The following is a 22284-nucleotide window of genomic DNA, read 5'->3' on the forward strand; positions in this document are numbered from 1 at the left end:
TGACGCTCGGGGAATCTTCTTTTATCGTGGAGTTCCGTTTTGATGTAATGATGGATCAAGATTTATAATAAAAAGCAAAAATCGGCATTGTTGTTTCATATTGAAGTTGGCAGTTCACAGACAGATGTTCAAAATAGAATTAGTGAGATAAGAGTCCAATATGCCGGAGCCGGAACAGCAAAAATTAATACAGCTCAACAACAAGAACTTTCTTTCAAAGTAAAACATCATCCACAAAATATTTACAGAGTTATTGCCTTCCATAAGGATATCCATTTTCACTTCTACAAAAAGAGTATAATAAAGTTAGCCTAATAAAATTATCCTACCTCTATAATAAATATGCGATCGATTCCGAGATGGAACAGAATATTCTGGCACAGCACAGTAGGATGCAATTTCCTATTTTAATTAAAATCTCATCAATTCTGTAAGTACCCAATGCTTTCCACTTTAGCCATTCGGAATGGCACAGAGTTCCACCTCTTCCTCTTTGATTTGTACCTTATATTACTTCCGTTAATAAATTCATTCACTTGCCTATCAACTAATCAGTGTTTGGAAGTCAGAGTTTCCGACGAGTGGGGAAAGAAAGAGGTTGACCTAATCATAGCGCATGTGCATCTCAATTATTGATTATTTGTTTCATGTGCAAGTAAAACTTGGAATAGAAATTGATCGAGCAAGCCCATAAGATTAAACTGGAATAATTTTGCCTCACATTCCACGACTCGGAGTAATCCCACCCAACGTTGGAACGTGCCGCAGAGACGAGATTCTGAAATCCGTAATTAAAACTTTCCACGTTCGATGTCCTTGGCGAGACGAGCGGGGCTCAACGGGGGAACGGAGTCGGCGCTTTTGGTGTCCAAAGCTTGATTACAGTATCCTTCGATTGCAAATATGTTACCATCGTCCTTCACCTTCTTCCAGCTCTTGCCGGAGACACTGGTTTTCATCATCATCGTCATCGGTGCACCAATCTTGATTCGGATGGAACCATCTCTGGTAATTGATTTTCTTGCCTCCTTTTCCGCTATGTTGTAACTGCCATCCCGTTGGCCTGGCGGCAGATCGTCGACATTTGTGGGAAGACAGCACAGGGTGGCACCTCCCGTCATCAGGGAAATGACTAAGCCGAAGAACACCGTCAGGAACGCTCCCAGGAAGGAGTACCACATGTAGCTGATCCGGTACACAGACGCCAGCGGAGAATCATCGGTGGTGGAGCTGTTGAAATGGAAAAATGACAGAGAAGACACAGAATCAGCATGGATTGTAAGCGTTGAGGAAGTGGCGGGGACTACTAGTTGGAATTTAGTGAGAGTTTTCCCATCGAGCCCAGGTAAGCCATTCCAGCTGATGATTTCATGCATCATCTGGCTGCCAATGGGCTTAATTGAGTGTGATATGATGAGAAATGCATTTGTCATTTGCTGTTGCTGGTCGGTTTCACACAGATTGCTTTGAGGTGAGATATGACCGAACATTGATGTGGAACAATTAGGAAATTTTGTCAGAAACATTCGAATACTAATTCGATGGTTGTGCTTCATTTTATGTAAGGTGTAATCGAAGCAAATGATTATAAGTTCACTTCTAAGCTGAAATTTTCACACAAGAAAGCTCTAAAAAAAATCGAGAAAAACCTATGTAAATGTAAGGAAAGTATTAGAGCTTCTGTGGTTTATTCTTTGAAACAGCGCAATCCTATTTTTTTTTAATTCTTCAAATTGTTATACGGATTTGTATTTCTGTTTTATAAATAAATAAAACTTGTTACACTAAGTTTTATGCTTGTCTGTTTCTATTATACTAGTTTCGAGACTATTGAAAGCTACTTTAAATCATATTTCTATTTACACCGATGTTAAAAATCCAATGAGGTTAGGGCCCTTCTTGGCCGTGCGGTAAGATGCGCGGCTACAAAGCAAGACCATGCTGAGGGTGGCTGGGTCCGATTCCCGGTGCCGGTCTAGACAATTTTCGGTTTGGAAATTGTCTCGACTTCCCTGGGCATAGAAGCATCATCGTGTTATACAGTCGACTCTCTACATCTGAATGTTGATTAATTATTTTAGAGCGTCTTAGGGGAAATGCTACAAGGTTAAAATACTATTATTCTTCCATTTACTTCCACTATTAACTTTTTTATGTATCAACAAGCAGATACGCATTTCGTTTCCTACTTGGAAACTTCTTCAGTGTTTGTTATCGACTCAATGTTCTGTATCTCGATATCTATCCCTATGTCGATGGTTTCCTCGGTCTCTTCAATCTACATACATTTGGACATTCTACATCTCGATAACCTCCCTATCTCGATATCTCTCTATCTCGATGTGTTCTGATCATATTTTGTTCTGAATTCACTCTCCTTATGTCGATATATTTAAATTTTTAGGCAACTTGACCATTTTTGGAAAATAACAAACACATCAACAACAAGATATGACATTTGTTTTGTTATCGATTTTCATAGCAACGAGCATTTTTGGATCTAGTACCCATTTTGATATTTCTCCCATTCCTCGATCTCTCCCTATCTCGATGGTCCCTTCAAATCGAGATGTGGAGAGGCGACTGTACGAATGCAGAAATGGGTACCTTGGCTTAGAAACCTCGCAGTTAATAACTTTGAAAGTGCTTAATGAACACTTCAGCTGCGAGGCGGTAATGCCAATGAAAAAGAAGAAGAAGGTTAAAAAATGCGAAATCATTGGATTTGACTTGAATTTGGTAAAAGTTTAATGCGGTCAAGGTAATTTATTGACCAGGGAAAATAAATTTACATGTGCTGAAAACTATGACCTTGGCCGCATCAAACTTTTACCAAATTCGAGCCAAATCCAATGATTTCGGTTTTCTGATTTGGCCAGCGATTTGCAACTACGGACAAAAAAAAGATTTTGTTTTGTTACAATAAATGAACCTACGAACTCGAGCTCCACGTGGAAAATGACATATACTGAAAACGCATTCTTTCACTCTACAAATCAAATAAAGGACCGGCAAAATATTGACTAGATTTTGCTGGCTGCCATTACAGTCGAAAGAAACTACATTAATTTGAAAAGAACCTTAATCCACCCAATAACTTTTAATATCGGTATAGTTTGAGGAGTTATCAAGCAGATAATGCGAAAGAATAGAAATGTTCCTCGGGATGTTACAGAAGTCAAGAAATGGTCAATAAAATGGCTCCTCAAGTTGCCGAATTAATTTTCTTATTTCAGCTTTAATTTGTCACAACTTTTTAAAATCTCAATGGATTTCCACAAAACTTTTATCACTAAAAGAGGAAAGCTTCCCAAAAGTTTCGCTGTGAAAACATTAAAAAATACTGCTACACGAGCAGGAGTGACGACCTCGATAACAGAAATTTTGTATGAACTAGCCTTGCATAAGAGGTAAAATCCAAAAAAATATAGGTACAAAAATTAATATGCACAATACTTCAGGCATCTTTGAGGCAATATAACTCACAAATGGATGGACCGATTTTTAAGATTTCCTCACGGATCGATTTGTCATGGGATCAGCTTGCTAATTTGACGGGAAAAGTAGAAAAAAATGTTAAAGTACAATATTAGGGTGAGTTGGGAGAAAGCTCAATGCGATCGCACAAAAAATGTGTTTGTGTGCTTCATCCTCTATCCCTCACCCAGCCGTGAGTGTTGATCAAGTAGTACTACGAATAATTTGATCACACGCAAAAAAAGCGTTCATGAATTCGTGAACTAACAAGTTCACGGTGTATTTTTTCATGAACAACAGCCACGGATTCGGGAACACAGTCTCGTTTTCTGAAACGTTCTGAAAAACGTGACTAGTGTTCCCGAATCCATGAATTAAATTTTTGTTATTTTGCTATTTTTGTATTTTTGCTGGTTCACGAATTCAAGAACGCTCTTTTTTGAGTGCAGATCTCATGCTCCATAATGGAGCCCTTTTTGTTATGAAGACTAGTACTACAAAAAGGAATCACTTCTGAATCAAGGAAGTTTTCTTCAGAAGTGTAGGGAACGGTATGTACTAGTTGATCATAACAGGTACAGCAAGACTTCACAAGGACGCCCTTATTCGTACTAACTACTCTAGGAGTAGAAGGTCGAGAAGAGCCATCGCTGCTAACTACAGCTGGAACCGGATATCTGGGACTCCCACAATATCCGCGGCAATAGCAGCAGACGATGCCCTGTACGTATTTAGTGTTCAATTTTTCAAATTCATATGCAATGAGAGAAGAAAAAGTGAAGAATTGGAACGTGATTACCAATTCAGTTCATCCAGAGTTTGCACTTGATCCTATTTTGTTTCTATTTAGCCTTTGGCCCAACTGTGGCTGATTTGGCTGCTGAGAAAGCTCTCGTGGGGCTAGTGCCTTTTGAAGTTCTGGTTGCTGTTATTGTCATGGCTACTGCAGCATCCGAATTTCCTTTTGGGTAGGGGAGAGGGAACATTCGACTCGGCGTACACGAGTTCTTGACGATACTTCGCTTTTAGGTAGTTTACAAGAAATTATTTGACAGTTTCCAGCTCGACGCGTACCAATTCTTGTCACTTGTCGACTTTACAAGAAACCATATCCGGAGACCAGAAAATTCTATTCCTTAACGCCAATAGCCATCATTCGTGCAAAGCCTTCCAACAGCAAAAGCTGCATATACTTGGGGCTGCTGAAACCGGATCAAGCCTCCAACTAATAATCACTATGCACTTGTAACACATACAATTTCACAGAGATACTAATTATAATAATGCACCTTTGAAACTAATAACTTTTTCAACCAACTGTAAAAATCTGATGAAATGTTGACGCAATCAAAGTTTTGGAGTCGATACTCTGACAGCGCACACTACGAACCTTTCTGAACTCAACAAATGACAGTAAGAATGCAAAATAATACAACCCCGAGAAAGATCTGATTTGGTCGCAGCAATTTAAATGTAACCAAATATGGTGGCATATGGGTTACTGCAACTTCTCTACAATATGTGTGCTGCTTGGGAGGTAACACATAAAATAGCCTACTGCACATAAGACACATTGCCAATCGTGTCATCGTGTCACTGTTCACATTGTGACGGATGGCACGATTATCACGACATTCGCCCACAGCTGCATATTGAAAAAGCTGTCTTGATCAAATGTGCCTGGTGGGCTGCCTCTGCCTTATGAGTAGAAGATCAATTGTTCGACCCCAAGCCCCTTTCCCTTTTCATATTGGATAATTTGTTTAACCATACAGCTCAATGTCTTTGCAAAGCAAATTCTTATTGCTAACAAGCAGGCATCTATGTATAGAACTATAGTTACTTAGAAGCAGTAAAATAAAAATGTCAAAATAGAATGGTGTTCATATGTACCCGTATAGCGATACTATATGGCCGCTATTCTCAAGCAGGCTTCATTCTGGTACGAATGTGTGAGGTTGTTGCACGAGTAGCAGTAGTGTGGTAGATGTACGCCTGCTATTAGAATCCAATAGTATTCAAATTCTAATTGTAAAAAATTCATCCCATTACAACTCACTTCAATACTTTCTCTAGTACTTCTAACTCTCATTGAAATATTCCAATCCCATAGATCGCATCACTTACCAAAGTGATTCCAGATAACATCTCCCTTCATACCAACACAATATCCTATCATGAGATGATTGTGGCATATCCTGAGATTGTAAAGTAACAATGAGAGCTAAACTAATAATCTTTACTTTCCTTTATAACTGTATGAACGTGGCCGGCGCCGTTATTGACATAATAAAATGCAATGAATTTCCGAAATTTGCACATTGAGAATGATAGCTAAAACCCAAGCTCCATTCAATTGATTCCCTTTGCGATTCTGCAAGTTCTAAATTAAGTTCTTCAATCACGGAGCAGCAACCATGAATTGGGTTTTTTACTTTCTAAAAACATGTTTTTTGTATTCATTCGAAAGAACACCTTTTTCTGAGCTAAAACATGTTTTTCCACACTCCTAGACCGATATTTAAAATTCCTTTTAAAAGTTTTTGAAAATATGACTGTTTGGCAGTTAGCTAACAGGTTGAATAGTTCGTCCCATAGTAAAATCAAGCTAGGGGTGTCAATACATGTAATTATTATTCCAAAAACGCCAAACTTGTTGAAAGTTGAAATAATAACCAAAATATTGATTAATTTTGATAGATAAGCAAATATTTATGGTTGTAAAGGTTTACTAAAACTTTAATATATCGGCCCAGTTATAATTTTTTTTTCAATCTGTTTTCTCGAAAACTTGCCTTTAAAAATGTTTTATGAATAATTTTTGACAATGCACGAACAATTTTTTTTAAGGACACATGATAAATTTCTGCGAAAATTATCGCAAAAATGCAATTTTTATAATTTGTAAATGGTTCTAACATTCATATTATTGCATAATACCACCCGTATTATCTTGTATGAAACTCATTATGAATAAGGGACAAAATGTCGAAAGAACAAAAGGTCGAAAGACAAAAGATCGAGGGGTGAAACGCCGAAAGGGACAAAAGGTTTAAAGGATAAAACCTCAAACGGGACAAAAGGTCAAAAGGACAAAACGTCGAACGGGACAAAATGTTGAAAAAGACAGAAGGTCAAAGAAAACGAAAGATCTAAAGGGGCAAAAGGTCGAAATAGATAATAAACTGAAACGGAGAGTATCAATCTCACATACTACAATTTTTATTCTTTTCTTAAATCTCTGACAGAACTAGCTAGATATTCATAATATTGTTTAATATTAATTAATCCTTCTTTGAAAACTGATAATTCTTCAACTTGGATAGATGAAATAAGTGTATTACTTTTGCAAGAAGTAAAATGCATTTCTCAATTTACATTAGAATTCACCCAACTTGTTATAAATTTTTTCTTGATCGATCTTTTGTCCTCTTCTATAAAAAGAAACAACAAAAATATGCACAGCTCACCAATTGAATAGTTTTCTCGGGACTAGAAAGCTATTTCCACTGAACATGCTTCGGAGTTTCTTAAATTCAAGACCAATAACGATGCCGGCCACGACTTCACAGTCAATTAGGATAAGGGGAGGAAAATTAGTTCGACACTCATTGCTACAAGACAGCGGTTCTCAACCTTTTTCTTTAGAGGTACCCCTTCGAATTTTTGCATGATTTGAGGTACCCCCTCTTGAAAACATAATTCCGAGCCCTTTGAAGGGAAGCTTTTGAGTCCCTTTAGAGTAGGCTTCCGCGCCTCTTTATAAGAGGCTTCTGAGCCGCTTGTAGAGAGGCTCCCAAACCTCTTGAAGGCGGTTTTCGAGCTACTTAAAAGGAAGCTTCCATTGCATCTTGAACGAACGCTTCTGAGCCTCTTGACAGTATGCTTCCAAGCATATTGAAAGAAGAATTCTGAGCTTCTTGAAGCGAGGTTTCCGAGCCTCTTGAAAGGAGGCTGCCGAGCCTCTTGAAAAAAGGCTTCCGAACCACTTGAAAGTAGACTTCCGAGCCTCTTGAAAGCAGGCTTACGAGCCTCTTGAAAGAAGGCAACCTAACCACTTGAAAGGAGGCTTCCGAACCTCTTTAAAAGAGGCTTCCGAGCCTCTCGAAAGGAGCCTTCCGATCCTCTTGGAAAAAGGCTTCAAAGCCTCTTGAAAGAAGGCCTTTGAGCCTCTAGAAAAGAAGGCTTTTGAGCATCTTGAAAGGAGGCATCCGAGCCTCTTGAAAGGAGGCTTTTGAGCTTCTTGAAAGGATGCATCCGAGCCTCTTGAAAGAAGGCTTCCGAGCCTCTTGGAAGGAGGCTTCCGAGCCTCTTGAAAGGATCCTTCCAAGCCTCTTGGAAAGAGGCTTCGGGGCCTCTTGAGAGGAGGCTTCCGAGCCTCTTGAGAGGAGGCTTCCGAGCCTCTTGAGAGGAGGCTTCCGAGCCTCTTGAGAGGAGGCTTCCGAGCCTCTTGAGAGGAGGCTTCCGAGCCTCTTGAGAGGAGGCTTCCGAGCCTCTTGAGAGGAGGCTTCCGAGCCTCTTGAGAGGAGGATTCCGAGCCTCTTGAGAGGAGGCTTCCGAGCCTCTTGAAAGGAGGCTTCCGAGCCTCTTGAAAGGAGGCTTCCGAGCCTCTTGAAAGGAAGCCTTCGAGCTGCTTGGAAGAAGGCTTCCGAGAGACGTAAAAGGATGCTTCTAATCCTCTTGCAATGACGTTTTGTACGTTTGATCTTTTGTTCCGCAGCCCTTCATACATTGTGCTGGTTGTGGAAGGCAGGATTCAATTGAGATTTATTGATCGCATTACATATTATGTACAATATAAATTTTTGAAATAGAAAATACACAATTATCAAAAAATTATCAATGAATTTTGTTTGGAATTGTAATATGTCCGCCATTACGCATTTTTGTCCGAGGTACCCCCTAGGGCCAGCGAAGGTACCCCCAGGCTGAGAGCCGCTGCTACAAGAGACCGAGGAATCCTCTGCATCTCCATGAGCGCAATGGAAAGGAATATAATAATATAAGGAAAGGAAATCTATTGGAAATCGCCTTGTTAAGCGACTAATTATTTCTTTCGAACGATGTAATATGAATACGCATGCATAAATGATGCTACAAAGACGTAAAATCAACGTGTGTCTACCGTATTCTCCCCAAGACTGATTCGACAGCTTAACGTCTTCGCGACAACGGAAAAACACGCACTAGTAAGCAAGTAAGTACGCTCGATGACTACTGCAAACTATCGTCATAGATTCGACAATAACCGCAAAAACACAATTTTTCAAAATTCGCTCTGTCGGAACCTGTAAGCCATTTTTGATAACTATGAGTTGTTCTACAGAAATGCTCCAGATGTGATTATCTTTCATTTAGGGCTTGAAAACCATGATTTTTCGAACATGGTGTTTTTTGAAACACCCTAAGCAACATGCAGGAAATGTAGCTCACTATGTTACACATTGATGCTATTTCGCGGCAGAGGAGAAGGAATTTTTTTTTCTGGGTGATTGTTTTGATCCTGAGTGTGATGAGGATCAGCTTCCACTGGTGATGGCCTAGTGTGATGCACGTGGTTTGCTGAAAACGTCTGGCTACTTTTTGTTGGGCTATTATCACTATTGTTCAGGCTCTAGTGCCGCAAACCAAACTGTTGGCGCTATAACCGTGACCAACTCCGGTTGGATCGGATGGACTGTATTTCGGGATTCGGAATAAAAGATTCAACACCATCAGATTTCACTTTAACTTAATCACTACTTTATTTTTACATTCACTTAATTTACACACTACGAGGTATATTCGCGACGGTAGAAAATTAACTGATTCGTTATGCATCGAGCTAGGATATTTATACTTTAATTTTAAGAGCTGGAATTATCTGGAATGTTCGAAAAATAGAAAGATCTGCAATATTCAAGAAGATTTGGCTGCACTGCCTGAGAAGAGTAGCTCACGTTCACTCACGTAAATGTCATTCATTCGGTCCATGTTCATTCAGATGGTTAGCACCATCAACAGTGTTTCCTGTCATATATATGACTGATGCTAACTATCATCGCAATTTGTTTTGATGTTGCAGTCGTTCGGTGGGTGGCGATGGGTGGTTTGGTCGTTTTCAGTGCTCAGCGTGTTGTTGACAAATTCACTGCTCGCAGAAGTTTCATCTAGTTTTTTCCGTACGGAACATACACCCCCCGGTTGACACGAAAGTTCAACAAGTTGGAAGAGAACTGTTGTCCTCGATCGGCAAAACAGCAATCCTGTTGATTGATCGTCGAAACGTTGCTCCACCTGAAAATACGTCGATTGCTCTCACCAATCCATCTGGACCTGGATAAACTTGAGATATACGTCCGAGTTTCCAATTAAGTGGCGGCTGTGCCTTGTCTTCAATCAACACTATCATTCCTGGACGTATGTTAGTTGCCTTCCTTATATTTTTCGATCTTGGTTGAAGACTGCAAACATAGTCCTTAGTCCACGATTTCCAAAAATCCTCGCGCATCTTTTGAAGATGTTTCCACCGTTTCAGCCGATTAGCATGTACATTTTCGAGTGAGGGTTCTGGAATTGCAGTTAGTGGACGCCCAATCAGGTAATGTGCTGGTGTTATTACTTCATCATCTGCGGGATCTGTAGAAATTGAGAACAGTGGCCTAGAGTTAAGTACTGCTTCAATTTCTGTGAGCACGGTTGCGAGTTCTTCGTAAGATAGCTTAGAATCTCCGATAACTCTGATCAAATGCCTTTTTGTTGATTTTACAGCGGCCTCCCAAAGGCCACCGAATTCTGGAGCATTGGGAGGAATGAAATGCCATTCAATTCGTTTGGGTTGACAAAAGGATTGGATACGTTCGTTAAAGCATTGGTCCTGGAATTGTTTATAGAGCTTGTGTAGTTCGTGCTGTGCTCCACGAAAATTTGTTGCATTATCGGAATGCAACTGATGGATCATTCCTCTACGGCTCACAAAGCGTTGAAGTGCTGCAATAAATGCATCGGATGTTAGGTCGGACACTGCCTCAAGGTGTATAGCCTTAGTTGCCATGCAAACAAAAACAGCCACATAACACTTTGTGTATCGTGCTCGATAATTTCCCATTTTGATCCACAGTGGTCCCGCATAGTCTACACCACTCACTGCAAAAGGAGGTGATGGAGTAACTCTAGATGGTGGAAGGTTTCCCATAAGCTGCGTCGCCATCTGTGGCCTTGTGCGGAAACATCGTACACAAGTCCTTGTAATATGTCTGATGGTTGACCTGGCGTTTAACAACCAAAATTTGTGACGGATTACAGACGTCAATCCATTTTGACCCAGATGTAGATGTTCGATATGCAAAGCTTGAATCATCAATTTTGTAAGACGATGTTTGCTTGGCAATATTATTGGGTGTTTCTGGTTCATTGTCAAGTTAGATTGCTGAAGACGTCCTCCAACACGAAGCACTCCATCGATGAGAATTGGATTCAAATTTCCTATTTTGCGACACGGAACCCTGTTTCCACTCGACAGATTTCTCGGCTAGTTCAGAATACTGCAACATTTTAAGTATCGTATGATTCGCTTGCCGAAGCTCTTTGACCGTGACATATCGCAGTATTGTTCGTTTGGATTTGTCCTTTGTCCGGGTGTTGCAAATAAACCGAATAACTAGAGCCATGATTCTTTCTATTTTCCTGAAGTCACTGAATCGGTTGAATAATGGAAATTCTTCTTCTACTGCTATTGCAACTGTTTCAGAGTTTGTTGTTTCAGGCAAGACATGATCAGGGATGTCTACTACAGCTTCTGCTTCATATTCACGGTTCGTCAAAAATTCGGTCCGTACCACCAAAGCTCGTTGTCGTTCAAATCGTCTGGAAGTTGTCCTCTAGAGATAATGTCAGCTGGATTGTCTCTGGATCGTATGTAGCGCCATTCATATCCATCTGTGTTGCTGTTAATCTCGTGGATACGATTTCGTACAAAAACCTTGAGTCGATGCGTTGGTAGCTTCATCCAAGCTAAAACTATTTGGCTGTCTGACCAAAGAACGACGTAACGGAAATCCATTTGTACGACAGGTATAACTCTTTGTACCAGCCTGGTTAGCAGTAAAGCAGCACATAATTCCTTCCGGGGTGTCGACAGCTCATGTAACGGTGCAACCTTCGATTTACTAGTGACAAGTTTTAATTTAGCTGATCCATCGGCGAAAATGCTTCTGATATAAATACACGCACCATACGCCAAAGCGGATGCATCGGCGAACCCGTGTAATTCGTAGCATATTGCATCGTTGAACGTTATCCGTCTAGGAATTGAAATTTTCTCCAGAGCTGATAATGCACTTGAAAATTTGTCCCAAGCGTCCTGAATTTCCTGGTTCACTGGATCATCCCAAGCAACTTTACATTTCCACAGTTGCTGGACAAGGAGTTTAGCGACGACAATTACTGGTGAGATAAGTCCTAGCGGATCAAATAGTTTTGCCACTTCGGAGTATATGATCCTTTTGGTAGCACGATGTTGTATGTCACGTTGAACGGGTTTAGCTATGCGGAAAATGTCATCCCTTGGATCCCAGAGTAAACCAAGTACCTTTATAGCGCTGTTTGGTCCGCTTTCTTCCAAACCGTTCAGTTGCTCTTGTTGATCCTTTGGTATGTGTTCCAAGAAGGATTTTGAATTGGAGCACCATTTATGAAGAGAAAATCCTCCTTTTTTCATGATGCCCCTCAGTTGATCTGCTGCTTCGATGGCCGCTGCAAGTGAATCTGCCCCAGAAAGAACGTCGTCCACGTAAAAATCCTCCTTGACAATTCTTGCACCGACAGGAAAATCGAATGATTCGTCTTCAGCTAGTTGCTTCAAGCACCTGGTGGCTTGAAACGGAGCTGCTGCTGTCCCGTACGTTACCGTTGTAGCTCCAAGACCCGAAGTTTATCATATGGTTGCTCTCGCCAAAAGACACGTAGAAATGGTGTATCTTGTGGATGCATGTTTATCTGTCGATACATTTTTGGCACATCGGCAGTAAATGCGATCCGGTGCGTACAGAACTTCAGCATTATATCGTATAGCTCCTTCTGTATTGTTGCACCCACTTGAAGCACATCGTTAAGCGACAGACTAGCCTCGGTAGGTTTAGCACTTGCATCGAATACTACTCTGCACTTGGTAGTAGAACTGGACGGACGTAGTATAGCGTGATGCGGAAGATAATAATATTGCTGATTCGGGTCATCTTTTTCCTCTTGGATTTCTCTACAGTGTCCTAATTCTTCATACTCACGCATGAATTGTATATACTGCTCCTTCAAATCTAAATCCCGTTGAAGCCTGTGTTGCAACATTTGGAATCTCTTCAAAGCCACTGACCGGCAGTCACTTACTTCCTTGACGTTTGCTCTAAAAGGCAGCCTTACCATGTATCGGCCGTCGCTTGTCCGTTGATGAGTAGCGACGAAATGAGCTTCGCACTTTTGTTCCTCACTGGTTAATGGACTTACGGTTGGCACTTCTTCAATCTGCCAAAAACGTTGAATAGCTTCTTCGACTTCATCCAAGGATGCTATGAATGAATGTTGAACTTGGCTTTCCATTGATTTTCCTCTGAAGACGCCAGCCACCACCCATCCTAGGGTTGTTTCATGTAGATCCGGAAATTCATCGTCGAGTTTTATGTGCCCTGGACGGAGTAGTTGGAAAAATAATTCTGCACCCAAAAGCATATCTATTTTTTTCGGTTTGTAGAATTCCGGATCAGCTAGTTGCACGCCGAATGGTATATTCCATGACGAAGTATCTACTTTTGATGCAGGAATTACTCCAGTCACATTTGGCGTTACAAGGCATTGCACTTGTGCTTGATAGTCTGTGATGCGGGATCGGAACTTGACTACCACCTTATCATTGGCGACCGTTTTGACATCGTTTATTCCTCTAATTGGGACAGATACACGGTGCCTTTGACTTCCAATGCGGCTTGCAAACTCATCTGTAACAAAGTTGACTTGGGATCCGCTGTCCAAGAGAACACGACACGAATGTGGCTGATCGTTTTTGTCTAATACTTTCACAACAGCAGTTAACAAGAACACTGTTTTTGTAGAATGTGCATAATTGCATGAGAAGGATGTGGTTGGAATCTCTGTTGCAGCTGACGATCCAAAATATGACTCCTTGGTCAGATCTGATTGGGCATCTTGGACCAAAACGGATACGTTGGGTTTCGGTTCTTGCTTTACCTCGTCATTGTGAAGCTGCGTATGATGCCGTTTCTGACATTTCTGGCATGATTTTGTCGATAAGCATTCTCTGGAACCGTGTCCTTTACGAAGACAGTTGAAGCAGGCACCGGAGGCACGTACCTTCTCCATTCTCTTGTCAAACGGCAGTGTATTTAAAAGGTTACACTGGTAGTTAAAATGCGAACCTTTACAAAATCGCAAAATTCCCTTTTTGGTTCTGTTGCTGCGGCGTGAACTTTTATATTGATTGCCTTCGATGTAGTTTGTTGTTTAGGATTCAGTTTAAGTTCCGTAAACGCTAATTCACAGTTTTCTAGCGTTTGGCATCTTGCTTGAAGGAACGTGATTGTTTGTACATACTTTGGCAGCTCACCTTTTTCTGTGTTGCTTCCCACGCCATCCTTGTTGCATGGTCCATAGCGGAGGTAAGAATATGTATCAAAAACAACTCGGAAACGCCTAGAAACTCCTGCTTAAGGTATTTCAAACTCTCAACATGGCGCGTACAGTCGTCTAGTAAACGTCGCAACTCCTTACATGACCCTGAAGACATTTTCGGGATGTCGAAAAGGCCACGAATATGCGTCTCCACAATGATCCTTTTATTCTCATATCTCTCGGTAAGAATGTCCCACGCTTGCAGGTAATTTCCTTCACTTATCACTCGAGTATCAAGGACCCCAGCAGCAGCACCAACAAGAGCTTTGTCCAGATGATACAGCTTAATCGCATCCGAGTCTCCAGAATTAGCCATCAAGTCCTGGAATATGGCTTTAAATTTTGTCCAATTGGCGTAGGATCCATCAAATGTGGAATAGGCGCTTTTAATGGTTGCTGCTGCACTATTACTTGGGGCTGTGAGCTTTGGGTTTTAACGGTTTTGATTCATATGCCATCATCAATTCTTCAATAGCTGTTCGCACATGATCATAACGATCTTCGAAGGCAATGTACACTTCTTCTTGTTGTCTAAATGCTTCATCCGGAATCACTGCAACGAGTTTGGTATGCACAGCACTGAATTCGGAATAAGCATCATCCACTTTCTTCATGTAGGTTTTGAGCTGAGCAAGACTAATATGATCTTGGGCAGTAGAAAGTGTTCTCTGCACTCTCGCTAGTTTAAGATTTACTTGATCTCGTTGGCGGGAAAGGGATGACAGCTCCTTCAGCGTTACTGCGTCTGCGGATGTTTCCCAGTTGGTACACCTTTCTTGTAGTTTCTGTTTTTCGGCTTCGGTCTTAATAGCTGACCTGGTCATAAGTGTGCGATCCATAGGGGCGAGAATTTCGGAAACGTTAAACACTTCAAAATGTGCAATAATAAGGATTTTCATGGAAGTCTTGGAAAAAATTCACACGCGATGTTGCTTTCGGAAACGCAATCGGGTCGGATTTTCCACGGAACTTCTCGAAACTACTTCACACGCGACGTTGCTCATAAAGCACTTTTCGGAAACGCTATTGAATCGGATTTTCCACGGAACCTTTCGAAATGAATTCACACGCGACGGTCTTGCGGCTGTTCCTCGGATCGATACACGTTGGATACACGTTACCACACAAACGTGTCTGGCGGTTATGGTGTTGTCACTTTTCAAAGGCGGCACTGGATCCGGTTCGAAGGACCACTATGTTGGCGCTATAACCGTGACCAACTCCGGTTGGGTCGGATGGACTGTATTTCAAGATTCGGAATAAAAGATTCAACACCATCAGATTTCACTTTAACTTAATCACTACTTTATTTTTACATTCACTTAATTTACACACTACGAGGTATATTCGCGACGGTAGAAAATTAACTGATTCGTTATGCATCGAGCTAGGATATTTATACTTTAATTTTAAGAGCTGGAATTATCTGGAATGTTCGAAAAATAGAAAGATCTGCAATATTCAAGAAGATTTGGCTGCACTGCCTGAGAAGAGTAGCTCACGTTCACTCACGTAAATGTCATTCATTCGGTCCATGTTCATTCAGATGGTTAGCACCATCAACAGTGTTTCCTGTCATATATATGACTGATGCTAACTATCATCGCAATTTGTTTTGATGTTGCAGTCGTTCGGTGGGTGGCGATGGGTGGTTTGGTCGTTTTCAGTGCTCAGCGTGTTGTTGACAAATTCACTGCTCGCAGAAGTTTCATCTAGTTTTTTTTCCGTACGGAACACAAACCAATAAAAAATACTCTCTCATGAACAATAAAGTAATCATTAATGGAGAAGTAAATCACTCTCTAACTTCATCAGGCGAAAATTGTTATTTCCGTCTTTAAAAAAAAGTTTAACCTTGGCATTAGGACGTCTCCTCTGTGATAGAACCAGCGGAGCTATTTAATCCTAACTCAGCCGCAGCGACCATCACCTCGTCGAAATCACCAGTTTTGCTAACCCTAAATCCAGCTTAAGTCGTGACCATCAGCGCCTTGACGTGCTTAACAGGCCTACAACGCCGAAGTCCCACGGCTCTTCCCTAGGATTGTGCACGTATCTCTATCTCTTCATTAGGATGGTGCATGATGCTGGCAGGTTAGCAATCACCAAATCAATTGCAACCCGGGACGAAGAGTATTCCATTGGTGGTCGGAAAACACTTGCAGGCCTGTCAAGCCTAGACATAAATGCCTCCGAGCTCTTTAACTGATCAAATCGCCCATATTAAGAACTATTGGTAGAAATTTTTCAAAGAAGAAATCACATCTACCATTGCCATCACATCTACCATTCCGGACAATTCTACTTACGAGAGAAGGATTCATCCATCATCATCCATCTTTACTTACGGTACATACTATCTTTTTGAAGAAGCAGCCATATTATCCGTTTCCAAAAGTTTATTTTCGAAGACGGTATAACATCCAGCATTGCTGTATTCGGGGCAGATGCATTTTTTTGAAGAAGGATAACATTTCACATAGCCTTATTCCGAGCAAACTCGCCTATCTTCAAAGAACGGTTCATCACTGCACTATGGGGAATCAGGTGGCCGAAAATCAAAAATCGACTTTCTTCGATTCCTAATTTAAGTTCACCTACTAAAAGCTAATGCTTCAAAGCATTACACCCAAGAATATCAGCACTCTAAGCCACATGGTTATGGAGATATAGGCATCAGAACCAAGCACTATTTAGATTTTGAAAAACCAATGCATTGTTCAACTACCAATATCTTAGGGTACAGTACCTCTTTTCCAACTTTTTAAGAATTTTCTAAAAACTTGTTTCAAGAACTTTTGAACAGCGGGTACCATGCGGAAAAATAGGTAGTGAAACATCTTAAAATGGCCCGATGAAAAAATAAAAATTATTTCATGCAAAATGTTCCATACAAAAAAAAGTTTCTTAAAGTTTCGCCTAGCGACTATCACTACGACTTGCTTAGGACATCCCCGATTGCATTGAAACCAAATTCAGCAAACATGATTTTTGCCGAGATCTCAGTAAAAGTGACGTTTTAGTTGCTGAGATACGGTAATTATTTTTCCGAAAATCAATGACAATCCAAATTGCTGCCGAAGCTCTGTTCTGAAATTAACTGAGCTACAACATACAAAAAAGTATGTTGAATGGACTTATGAGGGTAAATATTCTAAGAGTTCGAAAAAGTCTATATCCTTTTTCAAACTTCTAGAACATTTACTATCAGATAGGAGCAGAGATTACTCATAAAGATGCGATTTTTCGAGTGCCTTCTACCATACTTTACCAAGAAGATGATAGCTATGATAGCTTCGTAGCCAGAGAAATATGGAGCATCATGAAAGGTAAATTTACAAGACGTACTCATTAGTGCTATTACCTCGTCGGATCCTTTGATAAGCTCACCCAACTTAGGTAACCGACTCACCCGACTTAGGTAACCGGCACTGCACAGTGGCTGAAATGAATTTATTACTTTTCAAGAATTATCTCGTTTTATGCCGACAACCCCTTGAAAACGTTCTTTTCATCATACTTTTTTTCCATTTCTATATTTTTTGCGTGTACTAGAAAGATTTAAATAATATTAAAATACACCGTTTGGTGACTGTTGCGACTTGAATACTTGAAAAATAAAATAGTTTTGACAGTCTTAATGGATATTTTAGTCATATTTGATATAGCTGCAACTCGACAAGGGGCCAACTGTGCTAGACAATCTCATGCACATAACAAACTACAAGCAATTGACATTAATTCAATACCTAAACTGTCAAGTTGTAGGCAAATGTATGTTTCATCAAGAACCATTTCCTACTGCTCAAAGCAGGAATCAATCTTCCGTATTTTGCCATTACCCCTGTGAAACTTCAAGTAGGCTTTAACCTTAAGCCAGGTTATTTTTGATCATATTTTGAAGCGAATATGCTCTCACTGGTTCCAGAATAATACAAAGGTTAAATTTTTGCTCAAAAAGTTTAGTGAAAAGTTGATAAACAATGCACCATGCGTCTCCATTTGCCTTTACACTCAACTTTCTACTCTGTGACTGAGTAAAATTGTATTGCCGTCTCTTTCCTCTTACGACAATTTTACTCAATTTCCGTCAAAAGCAGGACTATTTATTGCTTTGAGTAGTGAAAAATAAAATCGCTACAATCTTACTCACTCACTGAGTAGATGAAAGTTAGCGTGTGTATGCTTATATGGATGACATGTTTAAAGCGCGCTGGCATAAAAGTAATAAATCTCCAAAAGTAATGAAATTACGAACTTGGCGTCTTCGACAAAGTTTTTCTGGAGAAGTTTTAGTATAACTTTAGTGCAGACAAAAACCTTATATGATGTAAATTAGAAAAGAATTTTTATTTCATCTAACTTTTAAAAGGCTCGATCATTAAGCTTTATACCTCCAGCGTAGCCCAATAAGTTACTGATAAAATGTTTAGAAGACACAATAACGCTAATAAACGCATCGTCTTGTTGTGTCTTTCTTCATATGCGAAAGCTTTGTTTTTAAGAACAAATAACATCCTCCATTGCTATATTTCGCACAGATGTATTCTTTTTAAAGAAGGAATCACATTCACCCTGAATATTTCCAAAGAAGGGGTAACAACAAGCATTGCCTTGCTTGATACATGCATGATTTCTTAGACAGTATTACATCCATCTCCTTAGCCATCAACTGGACCTGGCACTCCATCAATGGACGGACTGATAAAAATAAAAATAAGTTAGAAATGAAGAGCTGATCCAAATATCAAAAGTCACATAAAGGGTAAAAAAGTGATCAATCTTTCCGCTACAGTTCAATGTCCAACACTTGCACAAAGGAAATCAAAGATCGATTCTATTCCGGGTAACTATGAATGAGCTGTTTAAATCCTTAGTGGTAAATTATGTATGTTTAAAATACTATGTTTGCCACGAAAAGCCCTAGAGATCATGTTTGCAATGGTAGGCACAAACTCTCCGGACCTTCCATCAACTCAGTGGTCAAACGAAAAAGATTGCCTCTTTCATTTGAAAACTTTTCAAATAAGAGCAGTAGGACGAATTATCACCGGCGATAACTTCTCAAAGTTGGACAGAACCGATAATGAACAGAGTATTATCATTCAAATAAAAACCTTACTATTCCGTGGTAATACGGGAAAAGTACGGGAAATGCGAACAATTTGATAAATGATACAATTTTCAAACTATTCATACTCGCTGGCGATTTTTTTTTTCAAGACCTGTCCATTTGAAAGTAAGATCGCGCGTGACTGTTGATCCACCTCGATTTTTTCAATCTCAAAAGTCCGTTTCCTACCGGAAACAATCCGAGTGGATTAAAAGTCAGCATCGACCTTCCAAAAGGTCAGAGAGAGCTGTAAAATACGATTCAACAATGTGAAAAACTCAAAGCTCAAACGGATTGTACCCAAAGGTGAAGCAGGACTACGACTTTGATTTCGTTGTCATTCCTAATAAAAATAATTGATTCTAATAAACACCAGAGCACCTGGAAAGTGTTCTGATGTTGAATGAACTCACTGAATTAAAAGCTAATTTATAATACCAAAAGATTAAAGTTTAATTTTTTCTTACCCATCAAAATTTTAATTGATGCACTTTTCCCAAGTTTGTCGTTGCGATCCAATGAACTAGGTCTATTAAAAAAGTCTCAAATCAACTCTCTTCCGTTCAATTTGGTGGTCTTGATTCCTTTCAGTACCACAGTTTCAATCGTTAGAGGGTTGATTCGTGAAAATTTTTCTTAAAATTGACAGAAAATTTAATCACTATGATGGAGTCAGCCAACACTAGTGGTTCAGAAAATGTGTTCGCCACGGTAGCTTCTAAAGCCAATCAGTGATAGATAGTTAGATTTTCTTGCAAGATTTGTTGCTATGTTTAATGAAGATACTAGAATTGCAATATTTTTTTAGAATTAAAATATCATTCATTCTTCAACCGGAGAAATACCAGCCAACCTCAATTGCAGTTTTAAGTCAAATTCGAATGCAAAGTTATTTTTAAAGTTATATTTTTACAGGTCAATAAAATTTCACATCTTTTCAGATTATGTTGGCAAGAAATCTTGTTTATATGTATTATTAAGCACTTTTAAAGCACATTCTGCGAAGCATATCTTTCATTAGAAATTTGAAAGATTTCCATGCAAATCGAAAACGCTTCCATTTAAACATTACTTCAGGTTTCTCTCATTCACGTCAGGAATGATGTAGTTTTATAACCGCTAAGCTAAAAGAAAAGGATCCATAAATCAAAACTGAACAGCATGCACAAGCTACAGCGTCTGGTATCTTGAAATAACATGCAGTAAAGCTGTCTACCAAAAATACCTTTTCAGCACTTTAAAATTATCTTCATTGTCTAGTACTGGAAATTGAGAGCAAATTTATAGCCACCAATTAAACCACTGCGGGTTCTATCACGGCTACCTATCCAAATCCAAAGGCAATATAAGCCACCCAGAGTCTTCCTTTCTTAGACGGCTAAGAAGTGGCTGAAAACTCATTTTTACTTTAATTTCGCTGAAACAAGATACCAAAGCACCGGCTGGTGGCTCATAAAACGTGTAAAATTTATCAATTCTTTCGTTTGAGCCGGCCAACAAAAGGAAGGCTACAATGAAGCACTGCAGATTGCAAAGAAATCTCCTGCTTGGGCGGGCCATTCATAAACAACGTGATGATGCACTGTGGGACACCATTCTGGCCATGTAATCTACTTCTAGAAAAGGTTGGGTTCGTGATAGAACGACTTGGTTCGTATTGTCGTTTGTTTCTAAAATTTAACAACGAGTTGTAATCGATTTTGGCGATTTCTCAGAACTCGTCGTATTCTATCCTCTGTAAATAGAAGAAGAATAATGTTCGAAGATAATGTTTTGAGCGATGAAACAATGGTCTAGTGAAAGTCCCCATAGTGAGGCTAACTTTCTGCTACGATCTACCATGCGTCTCCACGCTCTGTTCTAAAGTAGACGGTTCTCACAGCTGTCTTTTGCTTTTATTAGTTTTCTGTCAACAGGTTGGAAAAGTGTCATTTATTAATCGATTTATTAATTATAAAAACTCCTGATTTGATCAAATAAAAAATTTCTATACTTTGCTCTATATTTAAGAGAGCTATATAATTCGGTTGGTTAAATAGCTTAAAATATTGTCAATGATGCTCAGGAACTTATTTTCCATGATCATCAGTATGATGGGGTAAGTAAAAATCCCCAACAAACAAATGGGCAAGAATGGTTGAAAGTCTTGTATTGCATAGGCACGTGGTTTCTAGTTGGCCTCTTGCGTAATCACTCAATTCAGTTCAAGTTCACCATCCTGAGGAAGCCTTGGGGAAGCTTTTATGTGACGTTCCACCTGACGGTGCGCCACCTTGCAGGTTCTGAGATCGTTATGATGAACTCCTGTCGGTCGGTATTTATCCACCGACCGTGCAGATTCCACACCGGATCCCTTCGATAATAATGCTGACAATAAAACGACGTCATGACGGCAACCAGCTGTCTGTTTCGTTGCGTGGGCCATCATCTCCATAATATACCTGCCCGGGCACGGTGAATCACCCAAAGTACGAGCCAACGAGCCAAGCTATAAACCTATCGATAATGTTTCATGTTTATTGGAATTACTGATGGGGATAAATTTGATTATTCATTTTACAACCGTCATAAAAATTCGCCTGCCCACGTTTTCGACCGAAGTAAGAGTTTTCCTGCGTGGAAAAATCGTGATTTGCTGCAGAGCACAGAAGCTTTTGGTTTCTCTTATTGTGCGCACAGTGAAGTCTGAAACCTCTCAAATCATCAGTAAAAATTCCTTTTTTACAATTCACAGTAGTAAAATAATTGAAAGAAAGCTCATCTGTTACAAGAGGGTGTCAAACACAAAATTTCTGAAATAATGTGAGATGAGATTCGAGGTAACTATGCCTCGTCATGAATATGGAAATTAAATTAAACAAAATCAAATGCTGAAAAAGAACTGCGCTTAACAAAGCTTTTAAAAAATCTGATGCATTTTTATCACATTTGACTAGCTTCCATACGGACACCCACCACTGTAAGCCATAAGCCCCCTAATGTGATTATTAAAATTTCACATAAAACTTCGCTACATTTTCAATCCGAAAGCCTTT

General features: G+C 39.8%; 1 protein-coding gene across 1 annotated transcript in view; it reads right to left on the bottom strand.

The window, feature by feature from the left end:
- Positions 1-609: 609 nt before the first annotated feature.
- Positions 610-22284, bottom strand: part of LOC134217692 (sodium-coupled monocarboxylate transporter 1) — a 264070-nt gene continuing 242395 nt past the window's right edge. Inside the window, exon 12 of the mRNA XM_062696502.1 lies at positions 610-1230. Coding sequence (XP_062552486.1) covers positions 792-1230 — 439 coding nt within the window. The 3' untranslated portion in view covers positions 610-791. The remainder of the gene's footprint in view (positions 1231-22284) is intronic.

The sequence above is a fragment of the Armigeres subalbatus genome, chromosome 2, assembly GCF_024139115.2.
Source record: "Armigeres subalbatus isolate Guangzhou_Male chromosome 2, GZ_Asu_2, whole genome shotgun sequence".
NCBI classification, from domain to species: Eukaryota; Metazoa; Arthropoda; class Insecta; order Diptera; family Culicidae; genus Armigeres; species Armigeres subalbatus.